This window comes from Charadrius vociferus, unplaced genomic scaffold (assembly GCF_000708025.1).
Source record: "Charadrius vociferus isolate BGI_N301 unplaced genomic scaffold, ASM70802v2 scaffold394, whole genome shotgun sequence".
Lineage (NCBI taxonomy): Eukaryota > Metazoa > Chordata > Aves > Charadriiformes > Charadriidae > Charadrius > Charadrius vociferus.
This window is the reverse complement of record NW_009647947.1, coordinates 64,174-83,300: the sequence shown is the minus strand read 5'-3', so window position 1 is coordinate 83,300 and position 19,127 is coordinate 64,174. Positions and strand designations below refer to the sequence as shown.

At 35.7% G+C, this 19,127-nt stretch overlaps 1 protein-coding gene across 3 annotated transcripts in view; it reads left to right on the top strand.

Moving 5' to 3' along the window:
* LRRFIP2 (leucine rich repeat (in FLII) interacting protein 2) overlaps window positions 1-19,127 on the top strand; it is a 49,966-nt gene that overhangs the window by 26,542 nt on the left and 4,297 nt on the right. The window contains exons 3-9 of one of the 3 annotated variants that reach the window (XM_009883275.1): window positions 2,988-3,032; window positions 3,709-3,822; window positions 4,260-4,331; window positions 8,766-8,936; window positions 9,641-9,733; window positions 16,166-16,298; window positions 17,620-17,669. In XM_009883275.1, the coding sequence (XP_009881577.1) occupies window positions 2,988-3,032; window positions 3,709-3,822; window positions 4,260-4,331; window positions 8,766-8,936; window positions 9,641-9,733; window positions 16,166-16,298; window positions 17,620-17,669 (678 nt within the window). Of the gene's footprint in view, window positions 1-2,987; window positions 3,033-3,708; window positions 3,823-4,259; window positions 4,332-8,765; window positions 8,937-9,640; window positions 9,734-11,785; window positions 11,879-16,165; window positions 16,299-17,619; window positions 17,670-19,127 lie in introns of all 3 variants that reach the window. The other 2 variants (XM_009883274.1, XM_009883276.1) reach the window with 2 other exon arrangements.

The following is a 19,127-nucleotide window of genomic DNA, read 5'->3' as shown; positions in this document are numbered from 1 at the left end:
TCAGCTTCTGATTATATAATCTGTTTTTATGATCTAAAAATTTTTTTTTAAAAAGGTAATTTTTATAGCTTGTTTGGCACTATATTAGTACCAAAGCCTTTTGTATCTCTGTACTTTTTTATATTACTCTAAATGAGGAAAATGAATCAATAATATGTTCATTGCTTTTACTTTTAGATACTGTAAACTACAAGAATAATAAACATGTGAAGAGGTTGTTTAAAAACAACACACATGCTTACTTAAGTGTACATATCAGTGTGGCACACGTTTTATTCATGTAGCCGCATTTAAAATAGCAAAAATCTAAAAGAGTAAGATTTTACAATTGTTAAAGTGTTAGAAAAGCTAGAATGAGTTGCAATAATGGAGATTTAAGTTAGGATTTCCTGTTTGTTCTTGTTAAATAAACTTCTGTTCATTCTGTGGTATCATCTTCAGTTGTCTCTCACCCTTCTCCTTATCTTTTTGAAGTCCTCTGATTTTTCTGATCAAAGTGAAACTGCTGCTGACTATTTTAGTCGTTCCAACCGCAGGGGAAGCATTGTTTCCGATGCAGACGATGTCCAAGGTTTGAATAGTGTGAGTGTAATGCTTGTTGTTACATTGTGGTGAACACAGCAAACTTACTAACCATGTATTTTCTTTTCATATTCTGAAAGAGTAAATACTGTAAAAGCACTCGAGTTATTTAATGGCAAATAGGTTTGTTGAGGGGTTGGGGCCATATTTTGTGTAAAAATGCCTGCAGCCTGAATTTTTAAAAAGCATGCTGCTTTCATTTAAAGGGGATTTTGCCTGTTGCTAGAAGCATGTGACAAGTGCTAACACTTCACATTTTTTGTGTGTGATAATCTTAAGAATCTCTTAAATGTAAGATGTTGGGTTTTTTCTTGTGGAAATTAAGTGTCTAGGTCTTTGGTGTATTTTTGGAATACTGCTATTTGGTTTAGTGACAAAAATAAATACTTAAAACTGTGCCCTCGTTAGGGTGTTTTAGCGTTCATTCATCCAGGATGAGATTTTTGTCAAGATCCATTACTGGAGCGCTTGTTGTTGGCTATGCTCTCCCACCAAATCCCAAGTCAATAGAGCACGGCACAGGAAAATGGAGCGCTTCCATGTGTATCCCTGTAGTCTGAACACTGTTTCCAGCAAACCTAGCTGCCTTCTCTTTAATGCTGCTATGAGTTCTAGAAGCTCTTGTTACTTGCAGTCGAAACTTTTGTGTTTAATAGTGGAATAAATAGGGAAATTTTGTTCTTAGGCATGTCTTTGAAGTAACAGTGTTAGCACATGCAGTAGAAGTTGAGGATCTAGGCTATTTAGTTGGGCAAAGGGGATGCTGCCTGGTGGTCAGCAGCCTGCAACTGCTTGGTTAGGTAAAAGCCAAACTCTTCTTACCCGTGCGAAGCAGTGCAACAAGGGGCAGCAACATCACACTGCAGCTTAGGAGGTTCAGAACAACCAGTGGAAGAAGGAGCTCCAGAAGGAAGTTTGTGTTGCACTCTGACAGGTTACGGCAAAGTCGGAGAACCTTCGTCCTCAGGAGCTGTTGAGACTTAGCTAGATAAAGCCACAGCTAACCTGGACTGTTGGCAGCAGTTCTGCTGTGGAAGGGAGTAAGCGATTGCTAGAGTACCCGTAACAACCACTATTTCTGTGATTATGCATTTAGATGATTTAATACCCTTATAGTGCTGTGTAACTTGTATTGTAATAATGCAATGGTATTTATCATCTGTATGTGCTCAAAGCATGACATAGACCAATCATTTCTCCAGTTTAAATTTTAGCATTTTTTTCTCCTCTGTAATAAACCTGCTTTTCTGACATTAATGCTCTGCTAAAAGAAAATGTGGAGGCTGAGACTGGCAATCATGGTACCTTCTCACTGGCTTTTACTATTATCATTATTTTGTATTCTTAGATTCCAAAATTGTATTTTTATTTAAGCTATTCTAAATGGATGCTTCACATCAGTTGGATTCCTGACATCATTTTACAATTGTCACAATGGTGACAAATATTTGCAATTTACCATTTCAGTGTGTCATTGGAGATGGTGAATTTGCCATGGAAATGCAACGTTGCTTCTGCAGAAACCACAATAGAAGGAAAAGAAAGATCTCATAAAGTAACATTTGTTTCTGCTGTGATCGTAGCAGACTTCCAAATCTTTTGACCCTGGGTTGGGAGAAAAACAGTACCATACTCAGCAGACTTCCAAATCTTTTGACCCTGGGCTGGGAGAAAAACAGCTGGTACCATACTCGATGTATCATACTTCTTTAGGAAATACGGCAACATATTACTGTTTTTATTTAGTTCCACCTATTTTGATTTGTGGAAATGTAGAAAAATATGGAAATCTACAAGATAAGTTTGCAGTATCAGAGTTTCCTAAACAATGAGGCTGGTAGTTCTGTTTCAGTATGAATTGAAATTATTTTGTAGGTTGCTCTTAATTAGTACACTTTATTTATGGGCTTTTACCTGAATTATTTTTCTCCTGACGTAATTGCAGGTTTCACCAAAGAGATTGGAAGAACAAATGTGTTTTCTAGTAACTAGGACATTCACACTGGTGTCACTGGTCGTCTAAAGTGCACTTGCATGAAGCTTTGTGTGTGTTATGCCACCAAGTGTTGTAGTCACTACCCTGTTGAAATTTAAAATACTGAAACATATTTTGTTGATCAGTACTTTAATATGGGTAAAGACTTCTTAAAAAAAAGAAAAAAGGTTTCTGGCTTTTTCTTTACAAGCTTTCACTTATTTTGTAGTTGAGGTAAAAACTACTTTGTCAGGCTGAATGTTTATTTTTCTTGTCTTGATCTATTCTAACTTCTGGAATTTCATAATTTTTTTCATTGTTTCGTTTTTCATTCTTCAATATTTCTTAGTATCTGTGAACAGAAGATGGCGATTCAGTAGTCCCTCATTGCAAAAGGTGTATTGTGATCGGTGTCTGTTTTTTCTTTCAGCTGGAAGAAAAGAGTGAAAAATCACATTCAGAAATATTTTCAAGGGTAAGACTTTTTAATCTAAAAATTATTGTAAGTCAATGTTTAGCTTTAAATTCACAAGTATTAAAATAGTTCGAAAAGTAAAAATGCTGTGTGTTTTTAGTAGAGTGTCATTTTTAAGAGCTTGCAAAGAGATATTTTTAGACATGGTTTTTATCTACAAAGTTAATGCTTTGAGTCTTTTATTTCCTGGGGAAAGAATTTTATTCTTTAGTTTACTTTTAGCAAGTATTAGTTTCTTATGGAATTTATATTCTGTGTGAGAGATATTTAGCAGGAAAGGTTGAATTTTAAGAGGGTAGGGCTATGAAAATTCATATGCTAGGTTCCCCTGGAGACTTTCTGCTGAATCCTGGGTGGCAGTAATTATAATTTTTAGAAATACTTTAAGCTTCTACAGTTTTTCAGCACTAACAGCCTCCTTATGAAAGTCTTCTGAACAGAAGACTCAAAACTGTAATGTTATGGTAACTGCTAAGTCATCAAAGAGAAACCAATGTTTCACCAAGGAAAAACATAAATGCTGAAAAATAACCAATGGAAAATATTGTCTATTAGCTAATATTAAGAAATAGTAAAAACGAGAGAAAAATGTTTTATGACTGTGAAGCAGTTTATAATGTCAAGTATACCAGAAATGACGATATGATTCCTGACACAGTGTTTTTCCCTTTTTAAGCCATCATCTCGCAATTCAGTAAGTGTAACTCCTCTGAGCGGCAACTCGTCTAGGAGAGGAAGTGGAGACACGAGCAGTTTGGTGGATCCTGATGCCTCCCTCAGTGAATTACGGGTAAACTGCATTTTTAGAGAACTTGGAGCTAATTTGAAATTGTACTTGTGGTTAGGAGGCTTTTTTCTTTGCTACAGAACTTCTGGTTTCTCAATAGTAAGAAGAAGTTTTGAGGATGTGATTTTTAATCATGAAAGATTTCTGTATTTATCTTGGTACTTGTATTTGTTTTCATCAATATTTATGGTGCTAATAGTTTAGCTTAAAATAAGACTTAGTTTATGCCAAATTTGAAACAATTCTGTCCTATTGAGATGGCTTGGATTCAGGGATACAAATAAAATCTTAATTTACATAAAGTTGTGAATTACAGTTTCTGTGAATTATTGCAGGCTTTGGCATTTGACAGAAATGCATGTAAAACGTTGTAATGCTTTTTCGACTATCAATTATTTCCCCATACTGCTTATGCAATGGTTCATTCCTATGTCCTGCAGGATATCTATGATCTTAAGGACCAGATACACGATGTAGAAGGGAGATACATGCAGGGACTTAAAGAACTAAAGGTATCAGGGCTCCTCCCAAGCATGCATTCTGTATGGGTATTTCTGGGTAATGGAGATACCACTGGTTACACTAACTATATAAGGCTTTACTAACAAGTTTGTAAATTTCTTTAAAGCATGTATCTAATTTTTAATGCATAGAGACCATCCTCTTAAATTTGTTATGTGAGTAAACTAAGGTATGATTTACATGTCCATGAGATAGTATATGTTCATTATTCCATTTATGTTAAAATAGTATTAACTTTCATATTTTTAGCAGGTGTTTTTGATAAGATAATGAGAGGTTTAATTTATATTTTTCAGAGTTTTGTAAGCAAATAAATGGATATTCAAAATAATTACTATGTATTGAATGAAGAACAAAGAAATAGGATATAGTTATGACCAAGAACTTAAGAATTAGCCTTCCAAGTTTCAGCAAATTCAAAATTATTACTTTGGTTTTGCTTTATATTTTGCAAGATGTGCTGAAATAAATCCGGGCAGGCATATTGCTTGCAGGAGAAGATTAATTTTGTTTTAATCCTTTGCTATTATGAAGGATTTTTTTTTAATGGTTTACATTCCCATAATTTAGACAAAGAATAGGCTGGTATCGGTATTAAGTTAGAGTTTTGGTTTTATTTTGATTTCTTTAAATTGCTATGTATGCTTTTCTTTTATAGATTTTCACACAATTAAGTTTGCAGTTAGTTTAAAGTATGATTATTTTTCCTTCTTCTGTGTTGAAGGGAAACTGAATGCAGCAAATGATATGACTGACAAATATTTTTCAAGATACTTGTTCTGTTCTTTGCTGTTATCTAATTGTGAACTGTTCCATGTAGAAATAAAGAGATCTTTCCATATTTGTTTTATCTCCATATGGAGACTGAATTTAATGAACGCTGCTTGTACTAGAGCATGTAACTAACAGCTTCCTTGACTTTCTTGGTTAAGGAACATATTAGATGGTATAGTAAAGAGAAAATATGTGATTTGAGCTGTTCAGTGTAGCAAAAATTATTTCCTCTTTAGAGGATGAGTAACTTTGAATCTGGTAGCCTTATGCTCATTGAAGTAGATCTTGTTTTAATCATTTTGCCATATAATGTTAAAAGGACTTCAAAGAGCAATAGATTACAAGATGATTAGGCATAGCTATGATTGTACTAAACTTGAATAAAACATGAGACTGCTTCATATTTTCAGAATGGATCTAACTCACACTTTTGCATGTTTGCCAGCATCTCGTGATTCCTGTTCTGAATCATTACTAATCTGCTATTATTTATTGTAATCCATTACAGTTACCAAAGAGCACAGGTGTGCAATAGACAGTAAGATCTCGATCTATGCTTGGCTCACAAAATTGAATTGCATTTTATGCTTTTGTTAATACTAAGTAATATGTTCCTAAGTTAATTTGCCTTCTGTAGAGATTCCTTCAGAATCCCTCCTTTCTAAGTAGGAAGGTATTGCATTTTTCTCAACTTCTGATTTAGCAGTTTTGTTGTGTGTGTTAGAGTTACTAGGATACCTGCTTTTGCACTTAAGTATTTTTTCAGTGGTTGAGTAACAGTGATTTGTAATCACGCTACCTTCATATCTCTGTGGTTGCCCATCCCTTATGCTGCTAAGAGAGTGGTTTTTACTTGGCTACAAATCTGCTGGGTGTCAGCAGAATAAATTAATGTGGATAGTTAGGTCTTCAGATCTTTTCATGTCTCAGTTTGACTCGCTTTTGTTGATTCTTTCTATATTCCCTTGCACCAACTAGAAAGCAATCTTTTTTCTTTCATTAGAATTTTTCTTTTATGCAGTTAACAGAGCACTCCCTAGATGTCTGCTGGGTTTAATCATTCTGTTATAGCCAAGCAGGCTAATTTGCATAGCCCTCTGGCGTTACTGATGGAATTGTGGGTGGTATTTCTTCATAGCTTTAGGTTAGGTGCAGAGCTGTATTATCTGCTTTTCATTGCAGCCTATTCTTGCTGTTTCATCCTTAGGCATCCCACTGCCTCGTTCAAGTGCCTCCGAAATTCTTCCAAATTCATATTATTTCTCACCAAACTAAAAGATTACTGAAGCTACATGGAATTCTTTAACCATAGGGACACACGTGTAATACTTTACTTGAAAAAAAGCAACAGGTCCAAAGAAGCCTTAGCAATGTTGCAGTTTTTTTTAACTGGTCGAACACTCTTAGGCATAGCTTGGTTTCTTTCTGGGAAGCAATTCTCACTCTTCTGTCTCAAAATCAATTTGTTTCTCTTCCATAACTGCAGATTTTTCTCCCATTGAATAATGACATTTTAATCCAGTCTTTTAAGCCCCAAACTAGTCTCCTCTTTAAGGCTGGACTTCTGGAGCGCATGGCATACAATAAAAGGCTGAGACAACTGGAATTGATAAGTCTTGAAGGTGTGAGCAGCAGGATCATTGCTGTTTTCAGCTGCCTAATAGGAAGCTGTGGAGAAGACAGGGCAGACTCCTTTCAGAGGTGCACAGTGACAGGGCAAGATAAAACAGAGAAAAGTAGCATTTTAAGGGCAGAAATTCCAATTAGACCTTGAGAAAAAGACTTCACAAGGAAGGCAGTCAAACACTGGAACAGGTTGTCCAATCAGGTTCTACAGTCTGCATCCGTGGAGATACTTAAAATGAGCTGGAGATGAGCTGTGAGCAGCCTGATCTTGGCTGGCCCTGTTTAATTAGGAGATTGGACCAGATGGCATCCAGAGATCTTTGCCAATCTAAATTACTACATGACTCTGCTCACTGTCCTCACAGAAACAATCAAATTGGAATTTTTTCCTAGTTGTACTTTCTGTTAAATTTCGTATCTCCCCGTAAAAGGACTATAGTATTCATTTTAATCCTAATATTTTCCTTTTTCCTCTAAGTTGTATTTGTATTTGGAAGGTTTACTGTCTCTGACATTTTGTTTTACCAATCTTTACAAGATTTGTCATGTTTCCACCATCACAAAGTTTTCTGTGGTTTTAATCTAAAACTTAAGAATTACTGGAATGCATTTTATTTTTTCATTTTCTTCCATCTCATCATGAGTCGTCTTTGCTGTTTGCTATTTACTACTTCCCAGATGATAATGGTACCTTTCTTATCTTTCCACTACTTATACTGTCTCATCTCTTCTTATCCGGAGTTTATCAGGATATGTCTTCAGTTATTTTTTCTGGGATTTCTATAATACTGTTTTTCTCCAGCACAAGGTTCCAGAAGTTAGTGAATGGACCACAAAGAAATAAATATGTGTGACTGAAAAAGTTATAAAAGTTAAAATATGTACTTTAAGGACAGCTTTCTCAAAATGGATATTTCTAATATGGAATAGGGTTTGGGGGTTGGGTTCTTTTAGGTTTTCTTGGGAAACTTAGATTGTTACCACTTTCTTCTCTAATATCTTAGTCCTGCTCAGTTTTCTGGAATACCCAAGCCTGGTGCCCTTCCTGTGCTAGTACTCCTGCTGTCGTAATACAAATAATTAAACATGGAGGTTATGCTACCTATACCTTCAAAGAACAGATTACATGATACACTAGGGGACTTGTAGTAGGGCACAGATCTACTCTGGAAAGGGAATGGCTTGATAGTTCTTTTTCAAGCCTAAAATTAGGACTCAAACTCAATTTTTGTCTTTTTAAAAGCATGCATATTGAAATCATTGCATGTTTAAAACTGTCTGGAGTGATAGTTGTACTAGTATTTGAATAGTTGATGTTTGTTACAGTACTGAGAAAAAAATAATAGTATAAATTAATTTTGGTAAATGTGGGAGAATTGTGTAAGAAGGTATGTAGTAAGGCATATGTGCACCTTCAGGTAAAGAATCAAGCATGTGACTCTTTACATGCCTTTTTTTTTTTAAACCTTAGTAAGAAATAGAAGGACAAAATGCCTGCTTAAACAGAGAAACGTTATTACTTTAAAAGTGTGACTACCTTAAAACTTTGAATCTGAGGTATAGAGCACCACTTAACGAGCATTAAGTTAAAGCTACTATTGCATATATTTCTGTGATCTTTTTTAGTCATTTAATTGCCTGAGTTCTCTCTCTCAGATTTGTTGCCTCTTTCTGAATTGTTTTCTTGTGCATGCACTGAAAATACAAAAAAAGCTGTGATATTACTACTTTTCTCCCTGTGAGTTAAGTTGTGAAGGTAGCAGAGTAGAAAATGCATGTGGAATGTTATCTTGTAATTTTCATACTTTTGTAATAGTAACTTTTCATTGTTGTGTATGACAACATGAATAATGAAACTGAACTCTGACTTGGTATTTCTAAAGAGAAGACGTGAATAATTCAGAAACAAAAATGGTTATGTAATTTTCCTGCCTAACAGCACTTTTCAGCATTATGGTGGTATTTTAACATTATAACAATACATCAAAAAGTCAGACTAATGTAAGCCTTTCTACTGTCTATAGGATTCGCTAGCTGAAGTTGAGGAGAAGTATAAGAAAGCTATGGTTTCCAATGCTCAACTAGACAATGAGAAAAACAACTTGGTTTACCAAGTGGATACTCTAAAGGATGTCATTGAAGAGAAAGAAGAACAGATAGCAGAGTACTATAGGGAGAACGAAGAGAAGTCAAAGGTACTGCTTTCTAAGACTTTTTTTTTCCCTAATTATTAAGATAAACCGTAGAAGCCTGGGCTACTTAGTAACAACGGTTAAACTTTTCCATCAGTAGAAAATTCTGTCTGTCTCAGTGGCCAAAGATGTTTTGAGTATTGTGTTTGGGTTGGGTTTTTTATTTTGTTTTGGGTTTTTGGTTTTTGTTGGGTTGGGTTTTTTTTGTTTCAAAAACCAGCTACCTACCCCCTCAAAAAACCAAACCCACCACTACCACAACCCCAAAACATATCCCACCCCACCCCCAATTAAATGCAAATGAATTGCATTAATTAAATGCAATATACTAATAAAATATGCATTTGAATTGGATAGGACATGTTCAGTCCCGCTTTCTTGGAAAAGAAAGATGTGTGGGAGCTCTTTCCAGCAATATTTAGCTAAGTTCAGTAACCAGGCTTTTCTTGTTAATACTGTGCTTAAACCTTTATGCCATCTTTTCTCTCCAGTCTAAATTTTGTTAAATCTTTGGTATACAAAGTATCTAGAGAGCTTACCTAAAACACCAATTCTGTGATTTTTAGCCACTTGGTAGGCAGAATATCTCAAATTGTTGCAGTAATTTCTTAGGTAATTTTAAGTGATATTGCTAACTTTTTAAACTTTATATTGAAAATGAGTGTCAAACCCAAAATAAATAAAAATAAATCATTGATTTAATATAGGAATTGGAAAGACAGAAACACACGTGCAGTGTTCTACAGCATAAGCTGGATGAACTTAAAGAGGGCCTTCGACAGAGAGATGAATTAATAGAGGTATGTTCATATAAGATAGAGGTACGTGCATGATAGAACTTGTGCAAATAAATATGGTGTAAGATTTGAATGGGAACAACCATCATACACAAAATGACCTTAAATATTATCTCGCATTTCTAAGAATTAATTTATCTTGTTTTAATGGGTAGAATTGAAGTTATTAATCTCTCAGTTTATGAAGTTGAAAATGTCTATGCAAGGTTTTCAAATGTGTAAAATCTTTAATTACTGTGAGAATCGTGGTTCTCTCATGAATGTTCCTTGTATCTTTCCTTGCTCATGAGGGTAGAACTAATGTTTGTATGGCCAAAGTCTTTTTGCAAAATCAGAAGTTCTGATGCATGAATAACACCAAATATTATTCTTTGCATTTTCCAAAAATTTCCTTTCAGCTATTTCAGATTTTTGTGAGCATCAACCACTGAAGTTTGCAGTAGTGAATGTTTGTTTGCTTACCAGTTGAGCATAAATATAGGAACACTGATCAATATGTTATTGGGTCATAATCATATTGATGGGTGTGTGGTGTGTTTTTGTCTTTCCCCTCTCCCTGCTTTGATATGCTTCCAGAAGAAATGTGCCCTAAAATCCCAGTGCTAGTATCAGTCTTAATTTTAAAATGGTCCACAAAGATACACATTGTCAACAGCGCGTGGGTGTCCATTTCGCATTGATTTTGCTTCTAGTACTGTAAGTTGTAGTTCAATTCGTACATCATTTTCCCACTGCCTTTTGGTTTGAGTAAAAATTGATGATCTTAAGTGTATGAACCAAAGTTTCCACTACCTGATTTTCGAAAGCTATATAATAGTGTGTTTCATTGATCGATTTCTTTCCTCATTGAGTTCTTGCACTCTCCAGGTGGTAGTACAGTAACTCCAAAAGACTTCTGAAGAGTCCCAGATCTGTTATGGTTACTGAGAAAATAATATACTTCATGAACGGGAGTTGATATGACTTAATAGCAGAAGAAAAGGAGTAAGATTAGCCTAAGTAGTAGCATTTTGCAGATAATTGCCGACAAGCAAAAACTAGGGAAATTCTGGTTGTAGCTCTCTCGCTCGCTCTGCATTCTCTTTGACTTCACTAGAAGGAAAAAAAAATCCAAACACTTTATACTTTCTTCTTTGGTTGTTTGATTTGTTTTTTTAAAAAGTATCTAAATCAAGAATATACAATAGATTTGTCTGGAGTGTTTGCTTTGGTAGAATGTAGCATATGTGTGTTGAATATTCACCAAATGTGTGTAGTTCTGTGAAAGATTTGCCCCATATTTTCCATTTATTTGAGTAACTTCTCCAGCTATTAATACCAACAGCTAAACTAGCTGAAGCCATTTAGCTTTTTGCAGAAAGATGTTGTCTTCCATTCCCAGATGTAAAATCAAGTTCACTCATTAGGAAGGCAAAAAATTATTTCTAGCCCTAAAAATTCTTATGTCATCTTCATACATAATTACATGAGCAAAGCAAAGAGTTTTAGTTACATTTGCAGGACAAACAGCAAAATGCAGTGTTCGTCAGGTAAAAAATAGGACCAGGCTTAATATATATTAATATAGTATCAGAAAGCAGTCACCAGCTGTATTTCACTTTGTGGATATGCTTGATTCAAACTTCTTTCCTTATACTTTCAAGAAGGTTTTCTCTTTTGTAAAATACTAATAAAACCACTTGTTAATGTAAGTGTTCACTTCCAAACAGGACTTGAAGGTATCTGGAAATTACCACAGGGTGATTATTTTCCTAAAGAAAGGACATTATCCCCAGTCTGCAATGGGAACTGTTACTAAAGAAAAGAAACTCTAGTTACACTAAATTCTCCCATCAACATTAAGTGACTGAGTAAAATTAATTACCATTCTCTTGCATGAATTCATGAGGGAAATACTATGTTACACTTAGTAGCACCCTTTTTCTTTAACTTCGTGCTCATAAACTCTTTGGTTGACTTTTACTATTTAATTTCATTTACCTGTTTGAATGCTTTTTTTTCCATTTCCTTACTTTTCTTTCCTCTTTTATTCTTTCCTCATCCTATTTACTACAGGAGAATCAGCGCATGCAGCAGAATATAGACTCCATAACCAAAGAGGTGTTTGATCTCCAGGAGACAATTAATTGGAAAGATAAAAAAATAGGGGTATGAAACAAATATGGGGGGAAAGGTATTTTTTCATTTTAGAAGTAGATGGCTGCCCCCCATCCCCCAAGGAATGCTGTGTACTCCAAAGAAATGAAGGCCACTCCCAATTTAAATATTTAAAACGTTTTCAGTCTTTCTCTGAAACTCCACTTCATCTTTACTTGCATAATGGTGAATAATGCTAATTAAATCTATCAGATAATAAACTGTTACGCGTACAATTTTATAACTTTTTACAAAATATTTTTTACCTGTAGTCAGGGCTTAGAAAAGTCATGATTTCCTTGTTCTTAACAAATGTGAAAATTGCCTGGGTCTGTATATTGATCCATAGTGACACAGCAGTAATACCATTTGATATAGATTTGAAATTATTGTTAAAGCTTTTAATCTCCTTAGAGGCAAAGACAATTTTCAAAACTTGACCAGTTTAAGCCTTGTTTGCCATTTGGCTCCTGCCTCTCTCCTCATCTTAACAATTTGCATAACAATTAGTGGATTTTAAAATGCTCTGCTTTCCCCTACCTGGGATAAGAGAGACAAAATACCCCAAATAATGGAAAACCTAGGGACCTGCAAGAGCTTAGGGTCAAAATGTAGAGAAGCCTCCGTGAATATTTGTAGGTAGTGCTTACCTCTGGCATACCTAGCGCTAAAAAATACGATCTTGAGTTGATTTCTGCAGCCACAGTTGCACAGTGCTGAATTGCACTTCTGACCCTTCGAGGGCTGGTTAGCTTGGATGCAACACTGACCGAAGGCGTTTTTGTGATACTGCAAACAAAATACCAGAGTTTCCAACTCTCAATTCTGACATAGTGGGTATCGAAACAGTGGCGTTGCATGGGACCTTTTGAGGAGCATCTGTAGGACTTCTGCGTAGAAAGGAAGGTCGTATAAAACTGAGTTGATATGAACTGCACAGCTAACGTAGGTCAGGCAGAGTTCGTCAGCTTTGCTTCTGGGCATTACAGAAGGGGTAAAATTGTCTCAGAGTCAGCCTGATCCTTGGTGATAACTACATGGCTCTGAACCTGTGGCTGTTTTGGGCCGCAAGTGGTGAGGGTGAGTTAGCTAGATACCCTTTAGAAAGGAATTGTCTGTTCTTTAGTGACTTTCGAGACTTTACTCTCTAACTAAATGAATTTTACACCAGATTTTAACTTACAGCAATTTTCAAAGAAATCTGTGTATTTGCTGGAGTTCAAGTCACTTTGAAAAGCTGTCTTTTAACCAGTGGTGCCCAGTTAAAAAAAAGCCCTGTTATCCTGCCTTTATTTTGTCCATGTTTATGTCATGTTTCAGTCCTTCAATCCATCTTGCAAACCTCTTTTCCATCATAAAATAGTATTTCAACACTTTTAAATTTTCTTTTGAAAAGTATTCTGAAAAGGTTTTTTTTATCTTTAATTAACCATGTTCTTTCCCTGCTTACCTTTCACCTTTGTGTACTGGCCTGTCCCAATTTGTGCAATTTTTTTGTGCAAGCACTTTTTTCTCTTTTGAATTCATTGCTAGAGTTAGTACAGAGGATATCATCTATCTAATGTTCAAAAAAACTAGCTACCAGACAGACTGACAAGAAGGATATTTTTTCCTTTAGCTAAAATTTTCCTGCCAGTTTTTGTGTTCTTGTAAACACCATAACTGGATTTTTTTTCTAGCTTTTATTTTTATACCATCTTGGAATTGAAATTTCTTAGTTCATAAAATGTAAAAATGCTGCTGTCTTTTCTTTCTCACTTCCGCTATCTAAAAACACTTGCGTGTTTTTCTTAGCTCACTGTTTTTGAGTCTTTCTCCCCAATACTGACTCATTTTGCTATTTTTTTACTCTATTCCAGCTTCATCAGTCTGAGAAGCTTCACAAAGTAGTTTATAACTAGAATTGTAACCTAGTTTTACAATGTATGCAAGACTGATGCTGCCTCAGAGGAAGAAAGGGAGGCAAGCGGAACAGAGATAACCTGAGTCTGTTTTACACCTGCCTTCTTACACTGTCCTGTTTCTACAAAGTGATTGAAATTTGCAGTCTTATTTGGTCTTAAATTAGATCAATTTGAGGACACTGAACTATACCTTTCAGGTTATGTTCCTGAAATATACAGCTGTTTACTGTTTGGCTCCAAATTGTATGTGCATTGCCAATTTGAAATTAGCAATGGCATGTCTGAGTTTAGTGTAGATTTTGTGAAGGGTTTTGGTTTATTTAGAAAATAGGACCACAGACAAGTTTGCTTTCTGCCAAGTGATCAGATTGTAATCATAATGGTATGTTCAAACATGCCTGTAGAGCTTAGTTGCCTGATTTTTATTCCCTGCCCCACGGTAGAAGAATTGCAGGAGTAGATTTAAGACAAAATCCATGTCAAGTATGATAACCCCGTAACATACAAACACTATCAGTACTACTAAAGTTTTTCAACATTGAATAATGATTGCTAGTCTCTCCGTAGGTAGAGATATACGGTTATATCAGTTTAACTTCCTTCCCCATCAACATTTTCTCATTTCCATCACTTGCGCATAGGAGGTGAGGATAGACAGGATGTTTTGGGAGGGTCAGCAGCATCAGAGGGCACTGCCACTCACACAGAGGATCTGTGTCTGCAGTGTGATTCTGGGCCTTTGTGTCCATTCTCTTACGTGGTGTGAGCTTACTTCCCCCCTCTGTCTCTGCTGCTGCTCTTCAGAAATGGAAAAGGTGCATGTTATCTTTAAGTGGAACACAAAATGATGTAATGATTAAGGTTCTTCACACTGTTTATAATGTATTTGCAGAGATCTAGTATGTGTTAGGCAATAAAAGGACATTTTATGAATTCTTAGTTAAACTATGATGTGACAGCTAATGCTTTCACCCGTGTTGAACTACCTGTATTTCAAATGTTACATTTACATACTAATAAATCAAGTGCAATAGCACTTAAACTTTTCTGTTGAAATTAAGCGTAATGCATTAAAACATTGCTCTAATATGCAGTTTCTAGATAACTATTAAAATTCAGCATACTGCAATTATGTGGAGTGATTACAATACAAAGGTATACACACCTTCATTTCTTTCTTTGTATCAGTTCCATTCCTAAACATTTGTGCATGGCGCAGGGTTTAGTTGGGTAATTTTCTTGGCAAAATGTGTGTGCGCTGTAGCAGTTGCTGTGTGGTCAGGATTATTTGTAACGCATGCAGTATTGAATTTGAATGGAATACTGGGATGCTGCCCAGTCAAGTGAAAATGTCTGGTTGACTGCCAGGTAACACAGCTCCAGCATAGGTAGGCAAACCCATCTATGTCCGTATTGCACTTTTAGCTGCAATTCTTTCTTGTGCTAAAATAGTGCTGCTACTGTTTCCTGCTCCCCCCCTCTCCGCCCCTCTAAAACCGATTGCTTTGGTTTTAGTAAAGAGTGGTTGTAATACGCAAGCAAGTAGTAAATAAACCAGTATTTGTAAGTGGATGACAAGCTTATATATCCAAGGTCTTTTATGAAGTAAGATTTCTACTTCTATACCTTATAAAAAGTAGAGAAATTAGTTCAATAAATGTAATGTTTTAGGATATTTGCCAATTGAGTTCCAGCATATTTTACTTTTGGCCACAGAGTGCCTGTATTAAGAAGAATCACTTACTCTTTTGGTCTTCAGTTTTAGTTTATCAAAATCTACCAAAAATAGAGTCCACTAAATAAAAATCTATTGTAGAATCTACTAAGACTCGCCTGGGAAAAAACTATGTCATGACAAACATGCAGCGATGCAGTTAGATATGTGACTGGCAAAAGGTAGTCATGAGATGTATGCTTATATATATTAAATACCCCTCTTAATTACTTTTGAGCTTTTTGTATTTACTTGTAGAAAATCTCTCTGCTATCTGTCATATGCTTTTTCTCTGTACTATTCTTTTTCTTGCTATCTGCCTGAACCCAGGCCCTAGAAAGACAGAAAGATTACTTTGACTGCATTAAGAATGAGCGAGATGAGCTCAGAGAGGAGTTGGCTGACCTGAAGGAAACAATGAAGAGAGGAGAGGTATGTTGGTAGTAGTTACTTTACAGTAACAGAAATCCAGGAATGGGGCATGAAATCAAGGTCAATGAAAAAAAGGAAGAATGGTTACTATTGTGCAGTCTCAAAACCTGACCTTAGGGTAGGATAAATGGTGTATTTCATTGTAACTGTTTCGACCAAATTAAAAAGCTTTTTAAAAACTTTTCTGTCCAATTATATTTTATCACTGCTCTTGTATGAGTAGCTTTTTTTTTTCTTTTGTATTTTTAGAAACATGGATTAGTTATAATTCCAGATGGCACACCAAATGGTGATGTAAACCATGAGTCGGTGGTTGGTGCAATAACAGTTGTATCGCAGGAAGCTGCTCAAGTCTTGGAATCTGCAGGAGAAGGACCACTAGGTAAAAAATATCCTAATGTACTTTATAGAGTGCTTGAAGTCTTTGTTTCCCTTATGTTCACAGTGGGTTGTGATTTATAGCCACAAAAAGATACCTGTGATGCTTCTAGAATCAATGCTTACACAACTTTAAAGACTGTGATTTTATTTTTTTTATGCTAAGTAAAAAAAGTAATAGTATGTGCTTGGATATCTGTAACTGATTAGATCTCTTGGTCCAGTTTCTGTTTTATTACTGTCAGAAAATATCTTGCCTAAAAGCGTAGTCTTTTTGATTGTTGTTTTCAAGTGTGTTTCATGAAAAAAAAATTATTTAAAAGTATGTATAATCAATGAAAGAACTTCTGTTATAGAAAGCAATGCATTGTATAGTCTTTCCCCTTCCTTGAAATACTTCTGCATTTATTAGTGTAAAGCAAGTGCAGTCTTTCATCACATTCATTAGAAATAAAAAAAATTTTTAAAGACATTAAAAAAATGACACAGGCAACAGAAAGATACAGGTTTTTCTTGCTTTTATCCTTAAGTTGAACAAGTTATTGTATGCATAGTCAATCCACTGTAAAACTCTGTTAGTTAACATGCAAAGAAACTTCTCTATACACTTGCATCGTATTTGTACATAACGTATAATACTAGTTACATATTTTTGTTTTGACGGATACTAGACTTCATACACATTTCTGCTGTGGCTCCATCATAGTGAAATACTGATGTCTTTATGCTTTGTTACTGTCAAAGTTATGATTTCCAAGGGAGCCGCTCTAATCTTAGCGCGTGTTGCTTGACAGACTGTTTTGTAGCCATCTCTGATCCTCTGGCGCGTTAGAGATATTGCAGCATTCCTGTGGGTCCTTTCCCAAGGACTTGTTTTGTGGTTTGAGAACACTCCCTACAAATTTTCTAAACATATGGGGAAGCGTAGTGCCTTCCCTGAATCTTTGAGAAAAAGACAGGGAAAAGAGTACACAATCAGAAGAAAATTTTGTTGGCAATTGCTGTTCTAGATACTGGGACAAAACTGTTTTATTATTTTAAAAAGTCCTCAGCTATTAATTTACTTTGGAGAATTACTAAACTTGGAGATCTTGCTGTAAGAATTGTTATAGTATTAAACAGGGTGATGAAATATTTTTCCCTTTTTTTTTTTCTGCTATTAACTGAAGGCTGGTATGTTGTTATTAGTGAGTTACCAAAGTTTTATGCTCCCCATGCTATTAGCTTTAAGTTTGAAGAGCATTTTATTGGAAGATGACCAAAAAGCTATGAAAAACATGTTCTTAGTTACAGATCTATTTTTTAATTGGGTTCTCTGGTTTTAGATGTCCGGCTACGAAAACTGGCTGGAGAAAAGGAGGAATTACTGTCCCAGGTAAAATAAACTATTCTTTTCAGAAATAGACATTTGTGTATCCTTTGCAGACTATTAATACATTAGTAATAAACAAATATTGAGCACCAAAGGTGCTTAATCAAATAGTTAAGCACTAAAGCAAAATAAAATACTCAACTTCTTACCTGGCTGGCTACCAGGAATTATCAGCTCGTCTCGCTAGGGTCCTTCTCTGTGTGACTTTGATCTTTGTTGGTAAAGAACCCTCATTTCACTAACTGGTTAGCTGAAAACTAACTTGCTGCTGATTTTACTATTAGTGCATGTACTTAAAGTTGTTCTTTCTTTTTTGTCCTATGCGGAAATACTGAAGTCAGTAAAATGACATTCTCATAAGCTCAAGTGGCACAGTCTTCCAAATTGCTAGGTGGTGCCATATATTTGATCATTTGAGTTACTCAAATAGAAAATCAGCATTATCAAAGTAATTGTATTTTCATACAGTTCTGTATTGAGAAGGGAGGATTCAAGAAACCATGTAGCAGTTGAATAAATGTTAATACCATAGTTTTTGTGCTTCTAGTTGAGCACATTGCAACTTTAAAGTAGTGTTGTCAACACTTGTTTTTGCTGGGAATATACCTTAATTTTAGTGTAGATACTTGGTTTAGAATGCCAATAAATGCTAGTATTGAATCAAGGCTATTAAATTTAAGTATATAAATATAACTATATAAAGATGTATATGCGTATTTATCACCATGGAGTTGTAAAAATCACTGTTAAAATACTTTATTTATCTCATGAATGGGAGTTTTGCAGGTAAACTCCCATACTACTACTCTGTCGGGCAATATTTTGATAAGAGAGTCAAAAAAGTAGGTGCCACTTCTTTCATAAACTCCAGGCACAGTCTCATGAATGGGAGTTTTGCAGGTAAAACTCCCATACTACTACTCTGTCAGGCAATATTTTGATAAGAGTCAAAAAAAGTAGGTCCCACTTCTCTGTGCCTGGAGTTTATGAAAGGACATAGCTGAGGATTCTGTGTTCCCTGGCTACTGGAAAAATCCCGAGACAGCTGCTGTAGCCTAAAATGGAACCGTTTAGGACTAACGTGCCCTACAGACTTGCCTAAGTCCATTGCTTCCAGGTGGAGTAAAAGAGAGGACCACAAAAAAACCTGTGGATTATTCTTTCTGTAAATTCGCTGGGATGCTGTTCATTATCTTCTTGTGTGTTTAGAGTGTAAAAGGTATACTGTAGAAGAAATGCATCAACAAAGTTTAACAGAGCTGCCTTTCCAGAGGAGGCGGCAGCATTAGAGTTACTGGGTGCCCCTGCATTACCCAGCAGAGGTCCCTGCAGCACTGACCAGACTGGTGGGGTTTGGATTGTGCCACCGACACGCAGAGAGCACTCGCCCAGCAATGGGGATGGGGGACTGTAGCCACAGCCTTCAGGGACTGGCTTCCCTGCTTCCCCCGCCCCGCGCTG